The 18,750-nt window shown below is 46.8% G+C and overlaps 1 protein-coding gene across 8 annotated transcripts in view; it reads right to left on the minus strand.

Moving 5' to 3' along the window:
* Positions 1-18,750, minus strand: part of KATNIP (katanin interacting protein) — a 174,042-nt gene that overhangs the window by 125,644 nt on the left and 29,648 nt on the right. For 4 of the 8 annotated variants that reach the window (XM_074346162.1, XM_074346160.1, XM_074346159.1 and 1 more), the window contains exons 1-2: positions 17,365-17,484; positions 2,559-2,635 (exon numbers count right to left, since the gene is read on the minus strand). In XM_074346162.1, coding sequence (XP_074202263.1) covers positions 2,559-2,635; positions 17,365-17,469 — 182 coding nt within the window. In that variant the 5' untranslated portion in view covers positions 17,470-17,484. Of the gene's footprint in view, positions 1-2,558; positions 2,636-17,364; positions 17,485-18,750 lie in introns of those variants that run through there. The other 4 variants (XM_045521107.2, XM_045521110.2, XM_045521112.2 and 1 more) reach the window with 1 other exon arrangement.

Raw genomic sequence — 18,750 nt, forward strand, 5'->3', positions numbered from 1 at the left:
GAAAACAGAACTGAGAGATGGAGAATGACTGATTTTGGTGACCCAGTTCGAGTACCTGGATCCAGCTATGCCTGAAGCCAGAGTATCATCCTGGACTTGTTAATTTCATAAGCCAATAAGTTGCCTTGTTTAAAGTCCATTGACCTTGGGTTCCTGTCCCTTCAACCAAAGGAACACTAACTAATACAGCCTGTGTCTCCCTCATTGAAATGTTGCCCTTCATACTAGTGGTAATGCGAGGTGCTGAGAAGGTCCTCAATGAATCCTGCTGAATGAGTAAAAGAATAAGGCCACCAGCATCTCGTGGGCAACAGTGTTCTGGGCAGATCTCTAAGAACTCACCCAAGTGTTTGCACACCCCCTTCTTGGGTTACAAGGCCACCCAGATGAGCAGCCTGGGTTTTCATCCCCCTCTTCGCCCAGTACACAGCTCAGAGGTGGTTTTCTACCCAGTCTTATAACTAGATTCCCAATGCAAGTGCAGTTGATTCCCCCAAACCCCTCTGTAGTGAATTTAGAGTCATTGACAACCCTGGCAGGTCTCCCTCCTGATTTTTGATGACAGTTTCAAACAAAACATAAATCAGACAGTACAGCCCAGCTCTACCACTTCCTGGCTGCATGACCCGGGGCAAATTGCTCTCTGTCCTGGGTCTCCACTTATTTATCTGTCAAATGGGTACAAGAACTGTACTGACCTCATCAGGGAGAGTGAAGATAAAACAAAATGATGGGGGCGAGTTACCTGGCATGCGGCTGGCGCTCCAGAAAAGGTGTCTTTCCCAGCTTGACCTGATGACAGCTCAGAGGCACTCTCTCCCTGCCTATGTCCCCATTTGGAGGTGTTTCTTTCCGGTACTACCTTCTAATTTCCTGTCATCAAGCCAGCTCCCTCTCAGTGGCATGGCCCCCAAATTTTATGACAGCTCTGTTTTGACATATTTTTTAATTGCCTTTGTGCTGCAACCTCGTCTCTGGAGAGTCTCATCTGTACTATCGGCCGGCGCCTCTTTGATCCCACATGTATTGATCCCCCGATTAATGAGAAGCAATTTGCTCAGAAGGAACTATGACACTCTCCTCCCAGACAAGTCGTATGTAGATGATTCAGTGATCGCCCAGGTGTTCAGTGGCACCATCCGGCCTGCCAGAAACTGAATAAAAACATCCTGCCCCATGGCATTAATGATGATAAAAACCCACACTGGTCTAATCAGCACAAGCCTTGGCTGGAGGTCACCCTTGGGATGGAGGGAGATGAGCGCAGAGCAGCTGGGCACATCAGATGTTGCCTGGCACATCTGGCTGGTCCTGGAGAGTTTATCTATTCAGAGGTTCTGAAAACTGGGGGTGGGAACGCCTCACTGGGAGGCATCTGGAACGTACACAGGTACTAGGGGGCCTTAGTGGAATTTAGTAAAGCGGTGGGTAGGCAGGGATGCTAAAGTCTTACAACACATGGGACAATCCTACACCATAAACACTTGCTCCAGGGCCCCAGTTGACAAGCACCGGTAATCCAGCCCATCAGACAAGGGCTGAATCCACATTCAGTATAACAACCCTCAGACTCTCTGCCTGTAAGACCTCCAGCCCGCTCACATAACACAAAGACCCAAATTAGTACTCCCCTCCTTCCCCCTCCTGCAGATCTGTTTGGGGGCCCTGCAGATTTCTTCTGTTTGTTTTGTGCTTTAATTTGAATTCATTACCAACATCTTAAAACTTAGGAGCTTTTGCAACACAGATCCAGATTTCCAGCTTCTCCGGCAACCTTGGAGGATACGGCCCCTCCTGGGCCTGTGTTCCCACAAACAGTAACTGGCATGAGGTGAGCAGTTTGGATCTGAGAGTTCCAGGTGCCCCCTGTCCCCACCCAGCCAGCTTCACTCACTGCCCGGCCCCTCCAAGCACCTGAGTCTGCAAACCCAGCTTTCGGCAAGGTCCTAGGCTAGAAGACAAACCACAGTGAACTGAAAATGAACATCCACAGCCCTGCAAAGGCACTGAAGACACGATACCGCTTTCAAACCAGACCACAGGCTTTGACCTCAGCCTGCATCGGCTGCAGGCTTTTGGAAGAACCAGCACTCCGGAGTCAAAATCAGGACTGACTTAACTTTAAATGACATCGACCAACTTCAAACAGAAATGTAACACAGCTCCATCTTTACATAACAAGGCATGATTACAGGCTCGATTTCAAGGGACCTTCAAAGCCTGTGAGATCACAGCCTGGGCCATTCAGGTGACTCAGGCACAGGCCCTGCCAAATTCCAGCTTTTCATGACAAACCCACCCTCTCCCAGAACAGAAGCAGGGAGGCAAGAGGCGGTCCTTACCCGTGGAACAGTTTGCTACAGCCCAATCAAAAGATGTAATTAAATTGGTGAATGGAGAAATAAGAGCTGGGATTGCAGAGATGAATCCACGCCTGCGAGTGGAGGGTGACTGCATCCCATTCTGAGGTGAAACAGGGCCTGCGTGCTGTTAATAAATCTAAACAGGATTTTTATTTGGCTAATATGAAGGGCTGCCGTCAAGGGGCTGCATCTTACCGGTTTCTCTGCTGAAGCAATATTAAATACTCATCATGCTTCTCATCAAAGTCTGTCACCATGTCCTTAGTGCAACCCTGCAATGAAGAAACAGAGCGATGTGACATTGGAATGCAGAGGCAGCACTGACTGAGGCCGGGGGATGGCACACACCGCACAGGATGTGGAGAGGCAGAGGCTGACCTTGACAGCGGCCCAGCTCCCTGGGCGCATCACTCTGGTGACTCAGAGCCCAAGAGACTGTCTGACGGCCCAGTGGGTCTTGAACATGCACCACTAACGATCTACGAAGAGGAGAAGATTCCCCAGTCGTGCCACTGTTCACCCCTCTCAGGCCCTACACAATCAAGGGCCCTGACAAGATGTGGGCCTCACTGTTTTCTCCACACTCCAGATTTTGTTCTCTCAGTTGTCCTAACCAGGTGTAGCCCAAATCAGTTGTTGAAGAGAGGATCTCACTTTTCTCTGGCCATTATAAGAGAAATGCATGCTTATTATAAACGACTCAGTCATTACAAAAATCTATGACACAGAGTAACACCCTTAATGAAAAAGAATATAGAAAGGAATATATGTATGTATTGGGGTGACTGAAACATTACGTGTACACCAGAAATTGACACAACGTTGTAAACTGACTATACTTCAATTAAAAAAAAAAAAAAGCCAAAAAAACCCAAAAAACCAAAAAACTATGACCCAGAGAGTGAAGACCCCTTTAAAGCAGACATTCAGGGTTTTGTGACTCCTCTTCTGGCCACAGAACTCTGGATTTCTTTGAACCACTCTGCCCCTTCTTTTAGTTCACTGGCTGCCTTAGATGCCCTTGAAAGCTCCTTTGGTCTCCTCTTGTGTCACATGACCTTGGCCTTGGTCTCACTCATCAACACTGTACTTCCTCCAGCCACAATGACTCATGGGTCTACTGATGAGCCATGGCTTGAGCCCGGATCTTGAAATTCAGCCCTGGGACTTTGCTGAGACTCCTGGGGAAAAGCTCTTCTCCTTCCACTGGGGCGCTAAGCTGATGAGATACAAACCTGGAATTGTCTGAGAATGAAGTCAAGAAAGAAGACAGCAGATCCCAGAGATGGAGAGAGAGAGATTCCTAATGACATAATTTGAGCCCCTGGATCCACCCATGCCTGAAGAAGTCTCTGGACAATTTACTTATTGCTTTAAAGTTTCAGCTGAGTTTCTGTCATTTGTAGCCAAAAGAATTAAGTCATTAAAAAAAAAAATTTAAAAAAAAAGAATTAAGTCATATACCACGAACTAATCATTAAAGATAACCCTTATTAGAATTTTGTACCACTTTAGGAGGGATAATAAGTGTATAATAAACTATACACATTAAAAGTGACATATGTATATACCACTAAAACCCCCTTTATAATTTCATATTCCTCTAGATGTTTTTGTTTGTAATATACGTATATACGCATTTATAAATACACACACAAACACATGTTCCTTTAAACAAAAATAGGATCATACTATAAACGATGCTTTGCAATTTTCAATGTTTCTTAAATAACTTTTTGCCAAGGAATGGATTAAAGAGACAAAGTCAGCTGCAGTCTAGTCACAAGTTACAGGATTAAGTGTTAAGTGGCAAGGAAGACATTTGGAATAGAAACACAATTTGTGTGAAAATCCTAACGATTATCAGAGGGAGAAGGAAAAAAAAAGAATCTTCGTCATTCTCTTCTTAGCTTCTCAAAATCTGGCTTTAACCCCATTAATCTACCAGAACTCTCCCCAAGGGTGACCCATAACCTCCTTAAGCAAATATAATAGGTCTTCCCGGCTTCTACTTTTCAGTTGCTCTGGGCTATGGGGAGATGCTGACCACCCGTCCGTCATCCCCAAACGCTCCCCTTTCTTAGCTTCTGCAGTTCTGAATGAGTCCCCCTTCCCTCCTGTCCTTCTCTGGCTGCCTCTCCCCCTTGGCCTCAGATGTGGATGGTCACTATTTCTGCCCATCTCACCTCTCTGGGTCTCTCTCCCTCTGTCTTCACTTCTCCTTCCCATTACAAGGACACCCCCCCCCCCCACATAGGGAAGACAGAGTCACTGCTGGTCCACAGCTGACAGCCCAGTTCCCTTCTCTTCTCTTTTCCCATAGGACTCCATCTGCTTCCCCCTTTCTCTGTCACCCACACTTATCCTCCCAGGTCCCCCTCTCTCTGGGCCACTTGGGGACAGGATGCAGTACTCCCATCTTCTCCCCTATCCTGATGTCTCTGAAGCCTCTGAGTCTTACTGGGGTTTTTCTGCTGGCTAATCTGGCCAACCAGGAAGTGGGAAATAAGAAGAAAGGATGATATTATAAAAATCATAAGAAATTTAAACAAACCAGCAATAGGCATTCCTATTTCTAGTTTCCTGGCTTCCTGAGATGCCCAGAGGCATCCTTTTGTCTTCCCCGAGACTGAGCCCTGCCTCACCTTGAAGACAGCTGGTTAGTTACGAGACACCAGGTCTGGAGCAGATCCTCAGTTCCTTCCAGAACAACACGTGTATGATGTGGATAGTTTATGCAGCATTTCCATATACATGATTCTCCTTTGATCTTCGCAGCAGCCCTTGAAGTAGTTATTATTACCTCATTTAAGATACAAGGAAACCCATCCCACGTATCTTCCGGGAACACAGATCTTACTCCATGGCAATTTACATAACCATTTTGAGATATTAAAATGACCACTGATATATTACAGTATGGAATGAAACATTCAATGACATTTTTAGATGAAATAGGAGACTTCAAAGAGATCTCAGCTTGTGGTGGGCTGCCCTGGGTTTTCACCTCAAACCCTCTGGGAATGCATTTATTCGCCTCTACCAGGAGGGAGATGTCACTGGAAAGAGGGCAGGCATGTATCTAGCCAAACTTCTCACCAGCTCCGTGCTTCGGAAATGCTGATGCACTCGCAAATAACCGGGGATTGCGCTGAAATGCAGGTTCTGGTTCAGTAAGTCTGGGGAGGGGCCCAAGCCTACATTTCTAACAAGCTCCCAGGCGATGTCCACAGGCCCCTTTGCAAGGCCCTAAACCAGCCCATCTTATTCTCCACTATTCACAGTACGTCCACCTCTAACCAGATTGGCTCTGAACTTGAGCTGAGAAGAGAGTGAGCTCTGGAGTCCAGGTCTGGCTCCACGTCACAACAGAGCCATTAGTTTCCTTATCTGTCAAATGTAGGTAATAACAGTACTTGTCCTTGTTGGGCCTTTTTTCCCCTCATAGTGTCAAATGCGGATTGGATGCAATAACAATAAAAAGGCACACAGTACCAGGCACTTGGATAGTTCCCAATGGAAGTCAGTTATATTTGCATTTATGTACTATCCTAGCTCCTCCCCACCCCTACCCAGTCCATTCCTGTCCTGATATCTTAACTCATTCTTTTCCTTTTCCCTCCAGCCTCCACCCAAATCCTCTCCAAGGCCCAGCTCAGCCCCCAAAGTCTCCCTGAAGCCTTCCCTTGCCATTCTCAGCCCTGCTCACTTCAGCTCATTCTGAAACCCTGCAATTAGTATTAAATTATATACAATACAGGGTGAAATCGTATATAATTGAGTGCTACGTTGTAAGCCTTTAACTGTATATATTGCTCACTCATTATCTGGGGATTTGGAGACTGAGGGGTGAGTCCTGAACTCTCCTACTTACCTTCTCTGAGCCTCAGTTTCCTCGTCTGTAAAAAGGAGATATTAATAAGGTATCCCTCCCAGGGCTGCTCTAAGGATTAACAAGGAGAAGGGTGGAAGTAATTCAGGATCCTTTTCTTTCTTCTACTTACTAATCCCCTAGCCGGATTATAAATTCCTGGAGCTCAGAACTGTGGGGGAAGGAGAGGAACATCCTGTGGTGATCCTGGAGTCCGGGGCTCTAGTCCTAGCTCCATCGTCACCCATGTCCATGGTGATAACTGCTAGGGTTGCTTAAAGCACCCGCCAGATTGACCCTCAGACACCACCTTTCCCCGGCACAGCACACTTGACTTTGCTTAGAGTTTACTTCTCTAACTATAAAACAGAGGCATTAATTAATACTAAAGCCAATCCACACAGGTGGGAGAACCTTATAAAGTGCCAAGTGTATCATCACTGTCTTTCAGCAAACATTTATCAAGTGCTTACTGTGTGGCTGTTACACTTGTGATGAGGGTTAAACCAAAAACTCTGATATCAACTTGGTGTAGGCTGAACCCACCCACCAGTCAGGGCTGATCTGCACAGCTCTGCCTCCACTCCTATTGTGTGTGGTATGAATGGCTGCTGGTGTGCACTCAGTCAAGCAAACACACCCTTGCCAGGGGTCCTGAAAAGGGGGCGGTGGGGGGGTGGCCCGCAGTGGGTCCTGGGAACACCTATTCAATTGAACGCAGAAGGGTATTTTTCTGTGAAGAGAGTCCCTGTAACTTTCATCAGATGATCAAGGGCATCTGAGACCAAAAAAAAGGAGACAAATGATTATAATAAAATGCACAACATGTGACATCAAGGATCTCCATGAGGGAACTAGGAAGGCTCCTGAGGGCACGGCCAGATCCAAATCCTTGGGAGTCATCTTCGAAGCCTGACTCACTAACTCACTCACCCACTCCACATCCAGCCCACCAGCTCCATGTGAAAAATATCGTATCTCCAAAACCCAACTACTTCTTCCCGCCTGCCCATGACCACACTGGTTCAGGAGAACCTCCCTGGTCTCCTGTTCCTGCCCTCACCCCTGCAGTCTGTTCTCACTGTTACAGCCCAGGGTCCTACGGACTTCGAATCATGGCGCCCCTCTGCCCTGGACTCTGCCCGCATCCCAGCAGCCACCAGGCCCTATGCACTGGGCCTTCACTCACATCTCTGACCACCTCCCACCTCTTCCTCACTCCAGACCCTCAGCACCCAGCATGCGCCCACCTCAGAGCCTTTGAATCACCACTCCTGCCGGAATGCCCTTCTCCCAGGTAAACACTCAGATTCCTCACTCCTTCAAGGCTTGCCTCAGATCTTCCCTTCTTGGGGAAGTCCTCCCCAGCCACTCTATTTAAAATTGCAAACTATGCAAAGGAAGCCATAAACAAAATGAAAAGACAATATACAGACTGGGAGAAAATATTTGCAAATGATGTAACTAATAAGGGCTTAAGTTCCAGAATATACAAACAGCTCATAAAACTCAGTAACAAAAAAGCAAACTACCTGATCAAAAAATGGGCGGAAGACCTAAACCTTCTTTGCCAAAGAAGACATACAGATGGCAGAGGAAAAGATGCTCAATATCGCTCATTACCAGAGAAATGCAAATCAAAACTACAATGAGTTATCACTTCACTCTGGTCAGACTGGCCATCATTAAAAAGTCCACAAACTACAAATGCTGGAGAGGGTATGGAGAAAAGGTAACCCTCCTCCACTGTTGGTGGGAATGTGGTTTGGTGCAGCCAGTATGGAAAAAAGTATGGAGACTCCTTAAAAAAATAAAAAACAGACTTGCCATTATGATCCAGCAATCCCACTCTTGGGTATATATCCAGAGAAAACTCTGACTTGAAAAGATACATGCACCCCAATGTTCATAGCAGCACTATTTACAATAGCCAAGTTATGGAAGCAACCTAAATGTCCATGGACAGATGACTGAATACAGAAGATGTGAGATACATATATATGTCATACACAGTGGAATACTACTCATAAAAAAGAATGAGATAATGCCATTTGCAGCAACATGGATGGACCTAGAGATGATCATACTAAGTGAAGTAAGTCAGACAGAGAGAGGCAAATATATGATATCACTTATATATATGTGGAATCTAAAAATAAAAAAGATACAAATGAACTTATTTATAAAACAAAGAGACTCAGAAATAGAAAACAAACTTATGGGTACCAAAGGGGGTGGGGGGGGAGGAACAAATTTGGAGTTTGGGATTAGCAGAAACAAACTACTATAAATAACACAAATAAACAAGGTCCTACTGTACAGGGAACTACATTCAATATCTTGTAATAACCTATAATAAAAAAGAATATGAAGAAGAATATATATATATATATGTACAACTGAATCACTACACTGTATACCAGAAACTAACACAGAAATCAACACAACATCAGAAATCAACTAAACTTCAATAAAAAATAAATAAATAAAACTGCAAGCTGTGCACATACACTTCCATTCCCAACCCCCCACTGACATAATATCTACTTTATCTTACTCACTATGCCTTTTACTTACTGGGTCGCCCGCTGCGCTAGAATGGGCATTCCGTGAAGGCAGAAACTGTGTCTGCCATGGTCACCTTGTGCATTCCAAGCCCCTAGGACAGTGTCTGGCACACAGTGGGTCCTCACTAAATGAATAAATAAGGAGACATTTGAGCTGAGATTTGAAAGCTGAAAGGTTTGCTGGGCAACAGGAGAAAGGCATTCCAGACAGCGGGAGCAGCACAGGCAAAGGTTTGGGGGCCTGAGAAAGCCCAAAACGTTCATGGATTGGCCAGAAGTTGGGTTTGACTAGAGGGATGGGTGCCAAGGAGGTGCAAGTTAAGTACGGCAAATGGTCTAAGGAATTTGGACGTGACACGAAAGCAAAGTGCCACTGCATCTTTATCATCTTTATCCCTAATGCTGGCCTCAGAGACGCTGTAGAATTTTATCAATGGCCATATTATTAATTCTCTCTGGGGGAAAAAAAAATGGAATTGGAAAGTAACGCCAAGAATCAGTTATGCTTTAAAGGAGCTCGACAGAGTCTATATTTCAGGAATCACGTATTCCTCTGAGGCCAGAATATTGGAATTCTCCTAAACAGGGCTGATTTAGCAAGGACCAGAGCCTGAGCTGCATTAACAAGCAGCTGAGAGTCTAGTGCTGGTTTCCAGGGCTGGCGGACATTGGGGACCTGACTTCGCAGGTGTCAAGTCCCGGGGGAGAAGAACAATAACTTGGAACAGTTTAATAATGAGGCTGTGAACACACTGTGTCGGGAGCACCGCAGAGTTCACGGAACACCTCTGCACACCTGAGTTACTCCATCTGCCCTGCCCCTCCTCCCCGCAAGTGCCACATCTTAACTGAGGGACAATTTATGAGCAACAAGTCAATGTTCCAGGTTACTGGACCCCAGGCTTCAGACTGCTTTAATTACCATTAATCATGCTCTCCCTGGGTGCTTGTTGGGGGAGTCGCAATACTACTAGGCCCTAAGGCTCATTGTCCCCATTTTATAGAGGAGGAAGCTGAGGCTTTGAATGCTGAAGTGTCATTTTCTTCTAGTTACATCACCTCAGTTTTCCTTTGGGAAACAACCTCTCCCCTGTTCTCAGTAATGCGGTGTATGTGGAAATAACACTGGTGCTGGCACCACAACGGCGAGCATGTGACCTAGGCCTGGCCACTCAGGCTAGTCTGTCTCCCTGGTTAGGTGATTGGTTCAGGGCTAGGCATGTGCCCCAAGCCAGGCCAACAGACTCAACCCAGGGATTGGTTAAAGCCACTGAAAAAGTCCCTATTCCTCTTCCCCAGGAATTATTAGCTGATCTGAGACAAGAGCTCCAAGGGCCACCAAAAGGAAGAAGTTACTTTTATCAACTGATTAAGTTCATGAATTATGAACGTCCTTCTATGCTTCATGGAGACACCTGTCCAAGAGTGACGCCAACACAGAGGCAGCAGAATTGAGGACACAGAAAGACAGACCAGACAGAAACTAAAACTTCTTAACTGTGTTTAATCCCCATATCCAGCCCTGCCTGAAGCCAGCACTATGTTGGACTTTTCAGTCACAAGAGCTAATATATTCCTTTCTTTACTGAGGCCAGTTTGATGTGTGTGTGTGTGTGTGTGTGTGTGTGTGTGTTTCATACCGAGTGAGTTCTCAGTGGTACGGAGGTAGAATGTATACGGGGGTGTCTGAATCTGAAGTCTGTGCCACGTCCTAGGGCCAGGGAAGCATTTAGTAGAGGGATGAAATAATACCTTACTGAATGCTCTCAGTGATGGCCCTAAGCTCTCAGACAGAGACCACCCAAATGTATCTCACAGTACAAAACTCCTACTCTTCCTTCAAAACCCACCTCAGTGTTCTCCCAGTGATTGTTCTTTATGTCCCAGTGCTGTGTTGTAAGTCTTTAGTGCATATTAGTTGAATGAAAAATTATAGTTTTCCCATCCTCAAAACAGGAACGACAAATACTCCACAGTTAGCATGCCTACACTGCAAGATCTAAAGCAACAGCTGATACTGCCCCCTAGAGGTGGATCAAAACAACACAAAGGCTGCAGCCAAGACTGGCGTTTCTCATGCCCTGAGTGGAATCGGCAGCAAGATCACATGCGATGTGCACACCAGATGGATAATCGAAGGAAGACTTTGGGTTATTTCTCAAATATTTATGCACCATCATTTACTGCAACCAATGTATACTTTGAGATTTTATACTTAGTATCAGGGTTTGTAGGATATTGATGCAGATCCAGAATCTAGGACTTCCTCCTGGACTCCAGGAGCCAGTACGCTGTATCTTTATGAAAATGTTCTCTTTCCAAAGCTATCTGAAAAATCCTTTTCAATACATGGCTGCTAGAAAGTAATTAACATTTCTTTTACTCTCAGAAAAGTTTTCTAGGAAGATGGCAATGTGAATTATAAACTCTTTGAGGCTCGCCAGTATAGATTTTTCTCTTTTTTTAATCTTGAATGAGCTTACTTCAAAAAGGAAACTTTATATTAACGCCATAGATGGAAAATCATTATCACCTGCCATAAATAGAAAGCAAACAGAAATATGGACTGATGAAAATAGCCCACGTTCGCATGCCACCTGCAGGGCTGGGGAGTAAGCAAATCACACGCTGGGAAGTTCCATGCCCCAACTTCCACGTGCACACAGCCCTGAGAAGCAGGCGGCACAGACCTCATTTTACCAAGTCATTCACTCAATATTTATTGAACACTTATTCTGGAGACACAAAGTGAGCCCATCAAAGTCTCCACTATCACGGAGCTCACATTCCAGAGACAGGAGACAAGCAATAAAAAGTAAAGAAATGGGGGGAGGAGGGTATAGCTCAGTGGTAGATAGAGCACGTGCTTAGCATGCACGAGGTCCTGGGCTCAATTCCCCAGTAAATACCTCAATACCTCCATTAAAATAATAATAATAATACTGACATATATAGTATGTCAGATGGTGCTAAGAGCTATGGAAAATAAAAGATAGAGAAAAGCAGAGGCAGTGGGAGAGGGAGGTACTATTGTAGCCAGGGGTCAGAGCAGGCCTCTGATGAAATGTCCTGCAAGCGGAAACTGAAGGAAGGAGAAGTGACCCCTGTGAGAATCTGGATGAAGGTGGGTTCCAAGTGGCAGGAACGGCGAGTGCAAAGGCCCTGAGGTAGGAGTGGGAGGAATGGGGTGGGACTGGGGCAGAGGTCATGGTGAGGACTCTGGTCTGACTCTGAGGTGGCCAGAGGGCTACTGGCGGGTTTTGAGCAGACCTGCTCACAGGCTGAGGCTATTCCTACCCTCCACCCTGAGGAGAGCCTGCAAGGGCCGGCCCCCTGGAAGGCGGGTAGTATAAACAGCCTCTGACAGTTAAGGAGAGAGAGAGGCAGTCTCAAGCTCCCAGACTGGCGCTCTGCTGATTTAGGGTGGCTGTTACCTGTCAAAGCCTCTGATCCTGCAGCACCCGCCACTTGGCCTGATGGGCGGAGAGAAGCAGCCTGGGTGGAATCCTCCCTCCAATCTCTGCCTCCACTGCTTGATATGCATCCGAGGACCCTTCCTTCGAAGGGAATGAACCTCTCACAGGGCGCATCTATCACCGGGACCACATCTATCACCTCCTGCCCCGCAAGCTGCGTTGCCTGAACAAACACTCACCCTCTAGAGCTGGCCCCCACCCCCTGAAGAGGGGGGAGCACTCCAGGCCCTTCCGATTTATTCAGTAAATACTTCTAGGGAGGTTCTCCTGTGAGTTGGGCGCTGTGCTCAGGACCAGAGGCAGAGATGAAAGCACTCTGGCTCCACCACCCTCCTGACCTCGTGCCCACCTCCTGTCCAGCCCTTGGCCCTATAGCCCTTCTGGCTGTTTCTCAGAGAGGCCCAGCCCCTTTCTTCCCAGGGCCAAGGCACTTGCCGCTTCCCCTGCCAAGAAGTTCCCCTCGTGCTCACACCTGCCCCAGGGTGGGCTACACCCTCCCTCAGCCGTGTTCCCAAAGCATCTTCACAGACTACTCTCTGCCAGAGCACTGATGAAGCCGGCATGGACCCGGACCTAGGTGGTGCAGTGGACGCTGTGCTGCAGGCCCAGCGCTCACTCACCCCCTGGCTCCCAGGAGCTGTGTCCCTTTCCGGGAAGGAGCCTGTCTTGTCCCAGATTATGCCCAGTCTCTGATACTGACTGAGGCCAAGGATACACAGACCCAGGCTCCTTGCCTCGCCTGGGAACATCTCTGAAGGGCCGCCCATCCCCACAGCTCCCTAAGGGATCAGCAAGGCTTGCATCTAAGTTCACCTCCTCCTCCTGCCCTCACCTGCTTCCCCCAGCCCGCCCGGGTGTTGCTCCTGCGGGCCCTCCCCAATCAGCCTCCTGCGCTACACATCTCCATCCCAGGTTCTGCTCCCTGGGGACCTACGGCAGCATGTTCTCCTTGACCGTGAACTCCCAGGGCAGGGCTGGGTCTCGTTACATCAAAGGCCATCAGTAAACACATTTTGAACTGAATGGATGATTCTGACTCAGCAAGGACTTCCCACCATGGTCCTGAGTTCAAACAGGACAGACCCAAGTCCCATAAAATGGAGTCCTTGGATCAAAGGGCCCAAATTTTGATTCCGAAATACGGTTGCCATGGAGGTGTGTGACATAGGCCCTCAATTCTTGGGTCTTCGTGCAACAGCTAAACATACAAGTAGGGTGGTCAGGACTCAGCTGTGAAGCCAGACACCTGAGTGAGAATCCCATCCGGCTTGTGTGAGTGGGAAACAGTACTTGCACCTGAGTTCCCTCAGCTGTCAAACTGGGATGCTGTCCGAGCGGCCTTGTTCATAACAGCCGAAAAGTGGAAGCAACCCAACTGTCAACGGATAAATGGGTAACAGGGTATGGTGTATCTATACAGTGGAATTTCATTCAGATGTAGAAAGAAATGAAGCACTGGCACATATGACAACGTGGATGACCCCTGAGAACATTATGCTGAGTGAAAGAAGCCAGACATGAAAGGCCACATATTGTATGATTCAATTTACATGAGATGCCCAGAACAGGCAAATCCACAGAAACAGAAAGCAGATGAGAGGTTGCCAGGGAACGGGGTAGGGAGGAATTGGGAGTGATTGCTAACAGGTACAGGGTTTCTCTATGGGGTGGTCTAAATGTTTTAGAATTAGATAGTGGTGATGGTTGCATAGCTTTGTGAAAATACAACATCACTGAATTGTACACTTTAAATGGTAAATTTTGTCTTATGTAAATTATATCTCAATTTAAAAATGCAAAAAAAAAAGTGGGACGATGATTAAAAGCACCCACCTTATACACAAAATTCTTAGTATACTGTCTGGCATGTAATACATGCTCGATAAATGTTAGCAATGAAGATGATGCTGATTAGAAACATCTCGAAGTTTCTAATTGTGATGGCACAAAATCTAAACTCAGAGTTGACCCTAGACCCAGCTCCCTGAGCTAATCCCGAAGGTATTTTATACCACAAAGTTAATACCCACCTGAAATTCATGCAAAGGAAAGATGACATAGCTTTTTAAAAGCTGCAACTTTCCTTTTCTGTTGTAGGAAGGGGCCGAGCTAAATTGTCTCTGGGGAGAGCAGCTGGGTGTAGGATTTGGTCTGCCTCTGGAGAGAGGCTGCGATCAGACTCTTGTAATGGGCGCCAGGCTGGTGACAAACAACCTCAGAGGTGCACCAACCCCTGAACGCACCATCGAGGGTGGCTGGCAAAGGATGCTCTCAGACTGGTGGCAGGATAAGGGCCCGATGATGGAGGAGTTGGTCCACTCTAATAAAAATAGCATTTTTATAAAGTCTCTATTGGTCTGTTTGTCAAAAGGGGATGACTTCAAGCTGATGGGGAGGGCTAGGAATAGAAACTGGCTGACAGGGAAGAAGCCAGGCGTGCAGGCTGCAGGACAGACAATGTTTCGTTTGCACAGATCTATTTTCAGAAGGAAAGGAAGGGATTGGGAGCGTCTCTCCCAGCCCCTAAAGTAGCCTCTGTCCCCTCCAAATGCAGGTTCTTAAGAACAGAACAGCAGCCCACAAATTCCCTGATCTCTCAGCCCCCTGCTTGCTCCTTCCAACCTACAGCCCACCACTGTGCTTTGCTCTAAAACACAGATCTCCGTGGCTTCCCTCATTAAAAACCTGCCACGGCTGGTGAGTAAGGTGATGGAGGCAATTTGAGGAGCAAGGTGGCAGAATCCGCTAAAACAAGACAAAACAAAACCCCGCATAGCTTCAGTCTACTCAGACCCAGCCATTTCACTCCTTGGAATCTACCAGAAAGACACACAGGTGCCCGAGGAGGAATGTATAAAATGCTAATGCTCTCCATCTGGAAGATGGCTGAATAACCCACACAGTCTGTCCATAACATAACGTAACAAGTTTTTAAAAAACTGGGTTTGTTTGTAACACCAAGGATGCATCTCCAAGATACGGTTCAGGGACGACAGGCAAATTACAACTTACAAGGCACGTACCACACATTCATTGTGATACCATTTTGTTAAAATACATACTCTCCAAAAATACTACATCTATTTTATGGATACACTCGGGTAAGCAGATACACAGAGAAAGGTCTGGAAGAATGCGTGCCAAGCTCGTGACAATAGTTACTCCAGGGAGGGGAAGACTGGGATTAGGGAGGGGTGGGAATTGGCACAAGGGATTGTAGCCTTCTCTAGAAGGTTAAAAATAATTCTCTTAAGGAAGCCGCTTTCATGTATTATTTGTATAACTAAGGACCTCCCACCACACTGCCACCCCTTCCCCCTAATTCAGCCACACACTCTCCACCCTCGGGACTTCCGTCTTTGCTGTCCTTGTGCCCAAGGCTCTCATCTCCTTTGTCTCTGCCCACCTCAGTGAGGCCTGCCTGAGGACCCATATGACATCACAGCCCTCCCAGCAACCCCACCTCCTTCTCTGCTTTATTTTTTCCTCTGACACCTTCTAGCTTTTACTTACTCTAACCACTAGGACATAAGTGCCAAAAGGCTGTGGATTTGTGTCTGTTTTGTTCACCTTGGAACCTATAGGACCCAGGGCCATGCCTGGCACACAGCAGGTACTTGATGAATATTTGCTGAGCAGATGCGGATGCATGAACAAGCAAAGTTTTCTCCATCCGGCCCCAGCCCATATCACCGACTTCCTGACCCCTGTTTTCTCCCAGTACATAACATTCTTTGCTTCTATCACAATGAACTACTTGCTGCTCCCTCATGCGCCTGTGTATGTGTCTACACCTGTTCTTTTTATCTGCCTTGCCCTAACCCAACCCTCCTCTCCATTATTCAAGCTTCAATGCCATTTCCTCCTTGAAACGTCAGTCAATCCGCCTTCTGCTCCCTACCCTATTGGCAAGTAAAAGGTTTTCTCTTCTGGATTCCTAAACTTTTTCCATTGTTACAGAGTTAATTAACTGGTAACATGAATAGAATTGATTACTCTATGCTGGCCAGATATGGTTTACACGTATCATCTCATTAAATCATTGCAACATCTGAAAAAGTGTAATGTTCTCCATTTTACAGTTATGGAAACTGAGGCACAGAGTCACCAGCAAAATAGTGACAGAGCTGGAACGAACAGAGCTTTACTGGACTCCAGAGTGTGTGCTTATACTCTTAAGTATCAGGTCCCTCCACCAAGTCGTGAGGTCTGTGATGGCCAGGGTGGAGGCATCTGCCGAGTCACCAAAGAAACAAGCCAACCAACCAGGGATCTTGGAGCTCTGAATTGGGGACCAGACCATGGTGCCACAGAAGGTGGGCGCTTGGCCTCTCCGGCCTCAGACACAAGCCAGTCCTCACCAGCACCACCAGAAGAGCCGCCCTGGGACCACATGGCCCAAGGAAAGGAACAGAGCATCAACCACATGAGCTGCAGCATCAGGCAGACTAAGATGAAGTCTTGGTTCCTCTACTTCCCAGCTATGTGACTCTGGGCCTTCTGCTCACTTATAAAATGTGCAGCTGGACACCGGACATCGCTTGCCCCATAGATATCAGGTCATGGCACTGAGGCTTTTGGTGGTCATGTCCAAACAGGGTGACCCCACCACTGCCTAGGAGCAGACAACTGACCCACGCAGGCCAACAATCCTGGGGGATTTGGACTAGCAGGCTCAGGGAAGATCTGGCTGCTCTCTGGAAAGGGGGAAAGTGAACTCAGAGTTGCCAATGGGACTATTTTCTGCCAGGTGAACTGAGAAACAGAGAAAGCTAGTTTGTACCAAGTGAGAAGGACACAGACGCTGACAGACGTAAAGAGCCAAAGAGAGGGGATTTTCTGGGACCCTAGAGGGCCCCAGACACTGGTTCACCACTCTCAACACCATCTTTGTCATTGTGCCAGCCAGATGCATCCCTGCCCTTGGCTTCTGGGAGGCACCCACTCAGAGCCCTGTAATGAAGTAACATCGTCCCTGTTTTGCTAAAGCTAGATTGAGTTTATTTTTCTAAACTGAGTCCTAAGTAGTACAAACATTTGCCTTGCAGACTTGTTACCAGAAACAGTAATATATGAAAAACACTTACCTCAGTGCCTGGCCCGTAAATAACACCCAATACGTGGTTGCTAATATTATTATTATAATCAAGCCACAAGGACACACTATTACAGGAACTGGACAAATTAATCATCTTGCCCAGTCATCTAAATTACTCTTCCCCTGAAGGGTGGCATGCCATGGGGTTCTGTCCTTGGTCCTATCCCAGGCCATAATTTTATCAATGGCTGGATCTGGCTGTTAAAGCCTGTTTATTAAGTCTGCAGATGACATTCAGATGGGAAGCACATGGAATCAACTAGATGACGGAATCTGGGTTCAAAGATCAATTTCTGCAGGCTAGCGATGGTGCAAGAACAGCTTGATAAAACGCATCACAGCCGGGGTAAAGGTCCTACACGAGGAGAGGCACTGGAAAAGTCTGCTTGGGAAAAGTTCATGAGACAAAGGCAGGGCTTTTAGCTAATGTGTTCAGGGAGAGCTAACAGAGTGATGTGGCTGCCAAAATCTACCACCACCACGGCACACACAATGAGCGAGATGGAAATCTTGTCAGGAGCTGAGAGAAGAAGTGAACTAACATGTTTCAGCACCTACTGTGTGCCAGGCCCCATGTTAAAAACTTGACACACTGTTTCAACTGATACTCTCATTAACCTGTGAGGCAGGGATTATAATCACTATTCCCATTTGACAGGTGAGGAAGCTGAGGCTTAGAGAAGTGAAGGGACTTGATCAGTGTGGTTGAGAGCACGGTAAGCATTTGAACCCAGTTCTTACTAGAAAGTACACGCCATCCCCATAGTGTACACTGATCTGTTCATAGTTGGAATATTCAGTTTGGTTCTGATATGGTGTATTTTTAGAGAAAGATGAACTTGTCCCAATGAAGGTGATCAGGAAGGTGAAAACTCTAACAAGAAGTCACCTTGAGACTGAATCAAGAGCAAGTACACACATCAGCCTCTTCTACCCAATGACATAAAAATGACAACAGTTAAAATTTGTAAGAGATGGGAAGGGGAGGAGAGGGGGCTACTAGCAGATTTAAAATGTTGAGAAATCCCTGAGAAATGGATGGCAGACAGAACTGGATTAGTGAAAAGAAGCACAGGCCAAATCAGAAGCGAGGAAGGACTGCTGTGATAGGGGAAGGTGGTCTTGGGCTGCTCTAAACATGGAGGCAACACATTCTCCAGGGGGAGGAGGGGGGTGAGGTCAAAGATCAAAGAGGCTAATTGAAAACGCCTAAGGGGACACCAGGAAGTGGCCCTTCAATCAACTCAGCTTGTAGCAGCTGTGGCTGTGGGTCTCTGGGACAGAAAGACAGGGCATATCCATAAGGCAAAGGAAGATCTTGTGCTCAGAATACAAACTATTTGCATCACACTTCTGTAGCAATTTCCACTCCTCT

This window comes from Camelus bactrianus, chromosome 18 (assembly GCF_048773025.1).
Source record: "Camelus bactrianus isolate YW-2024 breed Bactrian camel chromosome 18, ASM4877302v1, whole genome shotgun sequence".
NCBI lineage: Eukaryota > Metazoa > Chordata > Mammalia > Artiodactyla > Camelidae > Camelus > Camelus bactrianus.